The 12,006-nt window shown below is 36.1% G+C and overlaps 1 protein-coding gene across 1 annotated transcript in view; it reads right to left on the bottom strand.

The window, feature by feature from the left end:
* MBOAT2 (membrane bound O-acyltransferase domain containing 2) overlaps positions 1–12,006 on the bottom strand; it is a 96,727-nt gene that overhangs the window by 13,807 nt on the left and 70,914 nt on the right. Inside the window, exons 6-10 of the mRNA XM_064448006.1 lie at positions 11,191–11,245; positions 10,196–10,379; positions 4,168–4,360; positions 1,122–1,225; positions 715–779 (exon numbers count right to left, since the gene is read on the bottom strand). Coding sequence (XP_064304076.1) covers positions 715–779; positions 1,122–1,225; positions 4,168–4,360; positions 10,196–10,379; positions 11,191–11,245 — 601 coding nt within the window. The remainder of the gene's footprint in view (positions 1–714; positions 780–1,121; positions 1,226–4,167; positions 4,361–10,195; positions 10,380–11,190; positions 11,246–12,006) is intronic.

The raw sequence follows: 12,006 nt of genomic DNA on the forward strand, positions 1-12,006 counted from the left end.
TCCCAAGATGGGGGTCTCAGTTAAACTCATACCTATTCATAAAAGATCACATCTATACAGAGACTGGAAGCAGGGAAACAACATCCATGTACTACTCAAGAACACTTTTTTATTTTCTAGTTACCACAAAGAAATATTAAAAGCAGAGTTTTTTAGTTCACTGGGCACTATACTTGTTTCCCAGACAAGGGAAAAAGCACATCTGAGGAATACTCATTTGCAATTTTTTTGATAGCACACTGTAGGGTTTCATATTTGCCACGCACTCATTACAGAGGGAGGGCACAAAGTTTTCTCGCAGAACGTATAGAAGTTCCTGTATCACTGTGTGGCTAGAAAAACCCAACCAACCAAAATAAACCCCCAGAGTTTCTGCAGGCTAGCAGCCAAAGATGTGCATTTGCTTACGGCTCTCAGCAACCTGCACTGCTTTGAATGCCAAGAGGGAAAAAAAAGAGACATCTCCACAGAGTAATACTTTTAGGTTTCCTATGAGGAGTGATGAAAAAGTTTCTACCGTGACCTGATCATTTACACTAAGAAGAAAAGTGCTAAATTCGGAGGCTTTACTTCAAGTATTACAAGAACGTCCTGTGCAGTTGCTAATCGACTGTATTGTTTTGTGGCGCTTAACTTTAAACATCAAATTATCTTCAAAGACATATTAATCTAAGAAACTTCATTGGAGAAAACTTTTCTTTAAGCAATAAATACCTTTTAAGCCAAAGAGCTGTTTGGATATTCCAGTTATCAAGAAACATCTTGAAACTTGTGGAAAACTGTAAAGTAAAAACAAACCAATAATTTCTGTAACTGAAAAATGTTACAAAAGTATTTCAGAATTCTGACAGATGAATTATAAAAAAACCCTATTTTGTTATGAGTTGAATAAGGTACTGACTGAACTACTTAACCACAAAATATTTTGGAAGTCAACTGACAAGTAGAACATATTCAAAACAGACTCTATTTTCTATCCTTTCCTAAGGGTGTGAACATGTAATTTCTGACTTAGAACATATTCACTATCTTGAGGAATGAAATACATAGGAAAAGTTACTGAAATTATAAGCAAATAGCTCCATGGGCATGGATTTTATTTCAAAGAGCCATAAACAAACCTCTATTTGCTGGATTCTCAGATTAGATATTAGATCCCAACGTGTAGCTCCGTTTTTATCGTAGCCTCTAAAACCAAACCCTGCTGCATTATTAATTGCATCTGCTGCAATGAAACAAAAAGAAACAAGTGAATTATAAACTGCCTGTATTGTGAATTGTGCATCACACAATGTATACTTTGTTAAAAATATTTATCACATTTTAAAGGCTACGGTTTTTTTAAATACTGAGAATCACTGTATTAGACACTCAAACAAACAGAAAATAATCCAGGCAACACACCAGCTTTCAATTAAAAAACTTGTACAAAAGCAAAGAATGAAAAGTAGCACTATTGACTTCACAGTACAGGTGTCCCCCCTCTCTCATACCACCTACTTCAACTCGCTTGAGCAATCTGAGAGAAAAACAAACTCAATGAGATGCATCTAGACTATGGAACAGGGGCTGGTTGAAATGATTTGAGATAGCAGCTCAACGCTCAGATGGCATGTCTTTGGTCTTCATTATGCTTTAAACATCATTGTTGCTGCATAAAGATAAAATTGCACGAGTCACTTCCAGCAGGTGCACATTTACAGCACCACACAGAGCAGTGCAAACCTAATAGAAGAAAACAGTAATTTACTAAGCAACACAGGATTTGTCAGATTTCCACTAATGGCACAAGGCCACCTTTAGCAACACTTCTGATTGTGAAGTGTTTACAAAGCATGTCAAAGGTCAAATAGTTCAAAGCAAACAATATCTTTCCCTAGGACAAAAAGCTGCTACTGTCATCTGGTCAATGTAGGAAAATACAAGGGATCTCTGTCTGAATGCTGCTTATCACTTTCAGTCTCCACCTTTGCCTCAGCTTTGTTGTACAAGACATTTGGAGTCTTTTCTCCAAAAACTAGTTTCTTCTCCAAATATTGCCTCTGTTGAGCCAGGCACTCGGTTGCAGCACCTAAACATGGGGGCACATCTGTGAGGCAACGAACCCAACCATGTACCCTCTTACGTGGATCAATAAGTGACCGTGGGGAGAACAACGCCAGCTCTCCTCCCAGTGCAGAGGTGTCCCGAGGCGTTGGAAGCAAGGTAGGCAAAAGACTCTGCAGAAGCATTACTGATCTAGTCCTCTAATTACATGACATAAGCCCTCCCTGTTAGCTTGGAGTTAGTCTTAGGCACTGTAATTAGATTGTCACCTTTTAAATTACAACTAGCAAGGCAAGAGAAATTGCTCAGTTTGTATTACCATATTAAAAATAATTTACTTCACACAGCAGTGGTGTGTAAGAGAAATTCATATCTTTCCCATTTTCCTTTCTTCTTAACAACTTTTTCAACATATTAATCCAATGTATTTTGAAAGTAAAAGAAACAATTGACTCAAACAGTTCCCTTCCTAAACCTCTTTTTCTCCAGTTATCTACTAGTCTGGAAGAGGGCTTTGTGACATTTGATTTAATATAGGGTAATTTATAATATTTATATTTCATCATCAATAGCCATTTAAAAAAAAATATCTTTAAAAGCAACTATTTGCTGCTTTACCTCTGATATCACTGATGTTGACTTCAAACATCAGACAATAATTTTATGCTCAATTAGAAACAGTTTAAGACATGAACTCCATAATCTCTTGCTAGCTAGAGTACAAAGACTACGGTTACAGTAAGTACTTATTTACTAAAATGCTAGTTAAGTAATTCATTTAATTAACAGATTTTTTTTTTTTCTTAATTGCAAAGAATAGCAAGGTACCACTCAAAAGCATATCATCCAGTAAAATTTTAAGGGTTCCTCACATTCTACTCATACCATTATAAGTTTACATAAGGTAAAATAGAAGGAAGAAAGTAAAAAAAAGTTAGTTAGTAAACTAAAAGTACAGAGTTGACATAGTTTATTTTCTCCAGTAATTTCCCAAGGAATGCTAGCGAAAACATAAGAAGTCCGTCTGAAGCATTATGGAGGAAAACCACAACGAAGATTGCTCATTTTTCAGATGACTCATACTCTTTACAGACAACGATACTGGTGCATAAGAGCACACTATTTAAAAATTATTTCATTCCACAACAAGCCCCAGCATTACTATATCCAGACAAGCTGAAAGCACTTCATTCATTGACCAGGAACGAAACCAGCAGATGTAAATGAGTCATGCTGCTCTGCTACACTAAGGCTTTCTTTATTGCATTGTTTCCCACAGATTCTCTCTCAAAAGAATTATGAAAAAATATTTAAAACCTGAGGAGGAGGAGGAGGAAGTTGATGAAATCTGTTTTGTGAGCCAATTCCAAGTTGTCAGCTTACATAAATCAGCATTTTACTGTTGTATGTGTTGGATTTATTTTTTTTTCAAATAACATGAAGTGAAAAGCAAAATGTTCTTTAAACGATATCATCTATTCAGTGTCTTAAATCAGTGACTATGGGTGTTATCCCATCGGTCAATTAGAACTTTTAGGAAACGAAGACTAAAACTGAAGCGTCACCCATCAAATTATGAAAATACTACTGTGAATGCCACCTCCTATTAACAACACTACAATTTACCTGAATTCCAATATATTCATTTTTCCTTCATGCTTGAATAACATTAGGTAAGTTACTGGTAACTAACCACAGAAAGAGGCTTAGAGAAACTTTTCAGATATGCCAAAAATCAAGGTATCACAAAAAAAAGGTAAAAAAATAAATCAATGATTGTACATCAGACTAAACTACAATTTTTAAAAACCAAAGAAGTAATTGCTCTTTAAAACACTTGGCACTCTCCAAAAACCCTTATGTTTCACTCAGATTTGTTCAGGGGACCATGATGTCATCTAGAACACTGTCACAGCACTGTGCTTAGATTTATGGTAAGTTTTGTTTCTCAGAAAGAGAGACACCATTCAATATACTTCAACTATACCTCATAATACTTAAATGTAATAATGTTTTCCTAAGGCCTCAAGAGGGCACTGTCACTTTTTAATGCATGCCTAGTGTGCAGCATCTCAAATGAAACTCAATACATACACTTTTTAAAAAAATATATTTACTTACCTAAAGTCCATGCAAAATAATACTTGGGTCTGGCAGCCATAAGAGACACATACAGGTAGAAAAACCTTACAGGCCATGATGCTGTAGCTCTGAAATTATCATCAATGTTGTATTCCACAGGCAAAGTTTTTGTAATAGTCATGTGGAAGAGTAAGGACAGTCCACAGATTAAGAGCTTCTGTGCCACAGCTATCTGAAAAGTTTAAGACGGGAAACTTTGTAAGCTTAATTTTTTATTAATCTTCTGGAAACAATGGCAAGTTATAATCTTCCTTCCCTAAACAGTTATATATATATGCAGATTTTTCTGTAATATATACTACCAACTTTAAAACATTTTATAGAGGCTCAAGGAATATAGTTGATTAAATTGTGAGCACCACTTTTGGCAAACACAGCAAATCCAATCTGGCTACAAGGAGCCTCTAAAAACCCTTTCAATAAAGGGAACATCTTTTGAAACTCCAGTTTTCTTATTTCATTGTCAAATTACTATAGCAAGTAAGTTGGTAAAACGCCATAACACAAAACATACAATCTAGGACAAGATGAGTGCAATTATTGCAGAGATTCCAAAAACAATGGCAAAGCTTCAGCTCATTTTCGGTAGCCTTTGGCATAATGCAGGTGTTCAACTGCTGCCCAACTCAATGTATCAATCATCTCTGTTAGATTATTACAATATCTAAATTCTGGAACAACTAGGATACCAAAATAATTTATGAATCTACAGCGAAAATACCTCAGTTCTATATAGACCTGTTTTCCCAACTAGAGAGAACCAGCTACACGGGGTCAAATAATATGCTCACAGATGTGTAAAAATATGTTGTTCAGATAGGACCTGGACTCAGATTTTCCTCAAAATTCAGTTTTGCAATAACCATCACACTAAAGAGTATGTATTTTTAGGAAAACATTCTTATGGTTCTATTGGAAAACACACAGAGCAATAATGCACGACATTGCTGTAAGTCGCTAGTCTGATCCATGTCTAAAGGGCACAGACCACGTTCTGTGCAAGTTCCTAAAGTAACACACTAACCAAGCACCTATAACGGAGAAGTTCGGGAGCTAGTTAATTTAAATATAATTTTCAAGTTTTGATTGTAAGTGATCTCGATATTTAAACATAACAATTTTAATTTACCTAATTCTACAAACACTAAGTTTGGCGAGAAAACAACAAATCTAGCTATTTTTCTTTGAAGCACCAGAACATAAAAAACACCCCACCAGAATCCTTTCTCTGCCCATCCTGCTCCCATTACACCTGCCCAAACTGTTAAAGATAAGCTGTACTCTACTTGAAGCAGGACATTTACATATCTAGTTCCAAAATAAAGATTAATTCTGTTCCATGATACAGAATAGAGCATTAAGTGCCCAAAGGAAAACAGATTTCTGCAAGACACAGTTATCTGATTCACCCAGTGACACAGATCTAAGAGGTGGTACAACCTGATAAGAAACTAGACTTGGAAAAGCTGTAAAATGGTGAGGGTAACTTTGGCTATTGCATATATTTCATGTGGCTGATCTCAGAATATATTTCTGAGAAGATCAGAAAACCCAGCTAATTAAACAAAGCAGCTGGATAATTCAGGAAGCAACTAGCTAAAAACACTAGCTAAAGCCAGCATCTAATTATTTGTTTCTACTTGCTTTCTAATAAACTTTTGTAGTAGAGCAAAATATTAAAATAGAGTTCAAAGTAAAGGGCATTAATTTTCTAAAAGTGTTCCTTTGTTTTTCTAGCAACTATTAATACATCTCTCTCTTTGCCAGAGCAGGGGAGAGGTTCAGGTGGCTTAACTCCTTCCAGAATTTAAACAGAAATGAGTGTTCAGAAAATGAGTTATCAACACTAATGAACCTTTAATTTTAATATGCAATATTTGATACATGCAAAGGTTAGATATTTGTAGATACTGAAAGGCACCACCCCAAACTTGGCTGCAGGTTTTTTGGGTTTTGTGTTGGTTTTTTTTCTCCCTCCTTCTAGTGAGTCAGACTAGAAAAGCAAATAAAGTGAAAATCTAGCCTTTGAGGGGTTTGCCTTTTTTTTTTTTAAATTCTGTAGTTCTCTATTTGTAGCAGTAGAAAAAAATACTTAGGAGGAAAGTGTTTTAATTTATTTATCAAGTATTTAAATGATGTATTTCTACAATTTTTTTCTTTATGAGCAACATTTAGGTGTAGGGACAAGCATAACTACATCTAGAAACAACATGACTTTTTAAAAATCATACTACTCGACTCAGTAATTATAAATCCCAGAATGCCAATCAAGCATGATGATGCCACTTACAGGGCTCAGTATCAGGTATATTAGTGTCCTTAGCAAACAGCGATTGCGATATTCTCCTGCCCCTACAAAGACTGGGAGCTGCAGTTTCAAGACTAGTTTAAGCAGAGTTTCTGGAGGACAATCCAAACACAGGCTGCAGTGCAAAGCAGTAGTCCTGCCCTGTCTCCTCACCCTGGCTGCAGGTTTTTGTTCTTTTCCTTCTAGTGAGTCAGACTAGAAAAGCAAAACAAGTGAAAATCTAGCCATTGAGGGGTTTGCCTTTTTTTTTAAAATGCAAGTTAGTTTTAGACCAGATCGAATAATCTGCACCAGACCACAATGCAGTACAATACACGTTAGCACTGCTACAATAAACAAAGAACACAGCCAGGACCTACCATGTTCAGCAAGAATTTATACTTTGGTTGGCCTAAATAGATTATTAAACTACAGCCTGAGGCTTGTTTATAGCACTCCAGTTTTCAGTACATTTATACAGAAGCAGAAGTCCTTACTGACAACAAAATACTCTACAGTTCAATTACCTACAGAAACGCATTTCATAAAACATTAATTCACTTCCTATTGCTCAATTAACTAGGTTACCGATACAAGCTTCTCTGCCAAGGCATAAGTGGCTAATCACTGGATTGCACATTCACAGGAGGGTTGGTCAGTTTTTACAAGGATGAAGTAACTAATTCAGAAGTTTGAAGTTGAATTTCATTCATTCTTTAAAGTTTTCAACATATCAAGTTGAAGAGTAACACCTGGTTATGGTGGAATAACTCAGAAACTGCACTTCCCCAAAATAACTGTTCGTTAAGGAACTGAAAGACCTTAAGCTGCAGGATAACTGATCTCACACGAAGTAGAACATAAATTTATTTTACAACAAAACGTTAGAAAGGTTTGGCTCATTTAGCTTTGATGAAGAAAAACTGAGCATACCTGTATAAAAATATCAAATATGGCCAACACTGGAAAGGTAAAAAAAGCACTTAAGCTAAAAGACAGTGCCAGGACAAAACTAAGTGTGCATTCATTAGATGGGAATATAGTTAGGTTGAAAGCTAGATTCTTAATCAGAGAAAGGAGTTCAGGAATAGCTGTCTAATTGAAGCAATAAAGATAAAACATTCACTGAGCTTAGGAATTTTATAAATATATTATTGTATAAACATACATAAGATATATAAGCATATACCGAAAAGTAGAAAAGGATCTTCTAAACTTTTATTTGAATGAATCTGTTATTCTTCTTGGTTGATAAACGATCAATAAGGAGCTCAATATAACACTGAACTATGTTAGAGCATATTACTTTGAGGAGGTTAGCACCTCAGGTAGAAATTACAGGTAATTAATCAAGAACTTTATAACCTGTAGGAAGAGTCTGCGTAATAAGCAAGAAAGCAGATATCTGCTGACAAGAATCTTGTATTTTAAGGGTAGCCATAATAAAAAGAAACTTACAAAGACACATTAATTTCTGAGAGTTGACACCACTTTGAGCACCAACAATTGATAGCTTGCAAAAAGGCACAATAGGAGGAATATAAGAAATAAGTTTTAATATGTTGACTTGATTAATTTAACATGCAATGAACACAGCAAAAATACTAAACCAAGTTAACATCATGCAGTCAACACACAGTATAGAGGAGGAGGCTGGCATGAACTACTTCAGTTATGTAATTATATTTAACAAGAAATGAAACTTATTGTAACTCAGCTGAAGGATTTTTTTTTTCGTTTACTACATTAACATTTGCTGATCCCCATTACATTTCATTTTCTTTGAATTATATAAATTTATTCTTGAAATAATAACAGGAGAATCAAAAGAACAAATTTAAAGTATTAATATGAAGTTAATGGTATTTAAACATTCTTCTAGAACAAGACCATGAATATTTTAATTGATGCAGCAAATGCAGAAAAACTGTATCATCCGTATTTCTCCAAAAGCACAAAATACTCTCTGGTGTTACAAAATGCAGCCAGATTTCTCTTAACACCAGTTGGAAGATGAAGTATCAACAGTATAGACAGCTTCTCTTTATGTCAAAAGCTAATGCAGCATAAAATCGCAAAAATTTTCAAGCATCTTAAGAGCAATTCATTTTAAAGAAAACTGCTTACCTGAAAGAAGACTCCATCATAGGTTTACTTTTATTTCTGTTGACTTTGTTCAGACTGCTAGCAAGATTATGTGGTAAAAAGCTAGGAAGTCCTACCAGGTAATCAGTAGGTGCATGTCCAGAAGTACTGATACTGGCAGATTTAGTTAGTTCCATTTATTTGCAATATTTTTACTACATTATTTTTCTGCAGAAATAGGATTTTAGTACATAAGCGGTAATGCCTGTACTGAGCCAATACGTCCTTTAAAAACAAAAGAAGTGTCTTCCACTTCGTTGTTACAACACATCAGTGCAGGCTATGAGGGGCCAATCTATGCAAGGTGGTCTCTTGAGTCTTTCTACCTTCCTGAGTACCTGCACCACAGCACGCTTCTAGGAGCTTGGGTACTTTGTCAACATGTGGAGAGGCCTAAAACGTTATCCTCCAGCCACTAGTTTACACTCCTGTGGTGCAAGTTACAACCACACAAGACAGGTAGAATGGAACGTGTAAAGAGCCCCTACACACATTCAAAGGATGGAAGTGGCCGGAGATGACACAACCGATTGGGAAGCACTCCCTGTTAGCCCAGCTGTTGGGATGGTAGGACGTGACAAGCAGCTGCAAGTGGGAATGCTTTCATCTGCTCCAGCAACAGCTGGTGGCCCACAAGATAAGCAGAAAACAGGTAATTGCTGCTGGAATTAGCAAAAGCCATTTATCTGAAGTGTTCCATTGAACTCTATGATAATTCCACTATTTATGTGTGGTAATAATTATCTTAGGCACACATAAAATTAAGTCTGATACACTCCTATTTAAGAGAATATGAAAAGAGAAGATAATATTCACTACCCTGAGCATGAAACTAATTGGATTAAATTTAGAAGTAACAAGCTTCCAGAGCCTTTGATTTTAATTCAGGCCATACAAACTCTTGTAAGGTATGATCAACAGGACTTTCTTCTGTATGTATTTGGTCTCTTCCAATAATGGAACAAAGAGAAAAAAAGAAATATGTGGCACGGATTACTAGCCATAGTATTACGGCTACTACATCTTTTACTGCACTTTCAGATCAAAACCCATCTTTAGTACTTCTCTATAAGAATGAAAGCCAGAAAAATGAAACTCTTCCCTTTGGGTGTTTTTCAACTTGTTACATATCAATGTTTTCTACTTGCTGAAAGACGACATTAAAAAACAGTTGAATCTGAAACATTCATGAAACCTTGCTGAAACTGTTAAGTCTTATCAGCTTTCAAATGACAAAATGTGCACATCGTCCTTACCAGGACTTTTTTTATGCACAGTATATGCTTTGGAGGAAACATACATGAACTGTTTGAATTTAAAGATGGCTTTTTACCATATAGGCTTGTTAGGAAGCTCCAGTTTAATCTTCTTTTATCCACAAGATCCACATTGGAAACCATGGAGAAAGCCTACCTTAAAAAAGTAAGTATTTAACTTTTTGAACACGGAACCATACTGTGGATGAGTGAACTCCAGATACAGCTCAGAAGTTATGCCTGTAAATGAACTGTGCAAACCAAGCTTTTCATGCAATGATTATGTAAGCATCAGCACTGCAAGAGTCATACATCTTACATTTGGAGAAGGATCCGTTTGTTCATATTTTGTATCTTCCTTCCCGTTTGCTTCAGACTGTTGCAGTTGGTATGATCTGCCTTCAATGAAAGTAATATAGTCTTTGTAAGAGCATAACGGGCCTGCCAGGATACCCATGAAATTACAGTTGTAACTTAAATACTCCAGTAGACTTGGCATGCGTCTGTAATTCAAAGACAAGCAACTCGTGAGATGGAATGTGTAGTTCTACAGAATTTCCACAGTAGGAAAAGCACTCCGTGTTATTGCTTACTCTAACTGGCAGTAAAAGCCACATGTAGAAAAGCAGTTTGCGTGTCTTTTATAATCACAGCTTAAAACATTCTATACATAGTGTTTCTTTCCCATCCATACTGTGCATTTTCAGACAGATCTCCTGAACTCTTGGAGACTCTCTCCTTGCCCAGTAGAGGTGTTTGAGTGAAGCTGAGCCTGGGGAAGAAGGAAGGGTGCTTCCCTGAGAGTTCATTCAACTGTTTATACTTCCTCGTTTTCTGCTTAATAACTGAATTAGTAAATAAAGGTTTGTGTTAACTATCAATAATTTCAGTTAAGGTCAACTCAAGACTGTTTTGCCCAGGACAACGTACTACTTCCAAGTCTCCTGAATAAAGAAAGGAGAAAATGTAAGTTAAATACTGAAAACAGAATTAAACAAGCATGTTCCCTTGCCAGATACTTCATAGGGGTACTAAATATTAACTATTCTCCTGTCTGATATGGCATTAATTTGCATAGAACTTAGGATGTTTTCCTTAAGGAAGTGTAAAACCTACTTCTAATGATATTTTCCTGAACAGATGTGTGAATTAAGCTACAAATACAAAGAGCATAGATCTGTCTTACATGAGTTTGCAAACTCTCTCTCTTGAATGTGAAATGTAGCAATTCCACAGAGCATTAATAAAGCACACAAAACATCAGCTTCTCCCCACACCCAAAAATATATTCTCAAGAGATGTCTGAAAGCCTACCTTACAGCCAAGCACCTCTGTGATGGAGTCAAATCTTCACTTTTCCGAAACATTCCTAGGGAAGAAGACAGAAAAAAGGAAAAAATAAAGAAAAGCTAAAGCCCCACACATTAATTAGCAGTTTCTTTACTCAGTAGAGCAAGCTTTATGCTGCAATGTAATTTCTTAAGTCCTCAAGTAATTTCAGAGGTATTATGCCACATAACATTTTTGCTGGAGTTGGATCAAACAATTCTTACTGTTGACAGAACTACCAGCTCTCATATCCTCAGTTATATCCAACAGTGCCTAAGCCTGAAATCATACGGATTTCAGGGAAGTATTACGAAGTCTTGCAATAAGTGTTGATAATTAAAATTCCCCTACATTGGTTAAGATTATAAAGTCTGCAGGTTTTAAAACCCTTTATTCCCATCCATGGAAACTGGACATGCCCCAAACCCCTTTCAGCATTGCAGTAACCCAGGGGCAGTACACTAGTCATTGCACTTTTGATATACAGTATGAACACAGTCTAAGATAGATTTAAGCAATTCAAAACTTAAGGCAGACCTCAAGAGCACCTTCATGCTGCAAGTAAAGTTTGGAAACAAGGTCCAGTGAAGCAGGCACAACAAATAAAGGGGAGCTCAAGTCTTTTTTATGAGGACTAAGGAGAAGCCCTAACGCCTGCTAGCAGAAGGGGGCAGGCCAAGTCTAAGTTCAGCAGCAAGACTGAATTTACGTTCTTGCCATAGTGGCACCTTCTGAAATGCTGGTAGCCTACCCCTGAAAAATAGGCTTCAAATATTGTATTCCCATAATAGTGAATAAGTA

This window comes from Phalacrocorax carbo, chromosome 3 (assembly GCF_963921805.1).
Source record: "Phalacrocorax carbo chromosome 3, bPhaCar2.1, whole genome shotgun sequence".
NCBI classification, from domain to species: domain Eukaryota; kingdom Metazoa; phylum Chordata; class Aves; order Suliformes; family Phalacrocoracidae; genus Phalacrocorax; species Phalacrocorax carbo.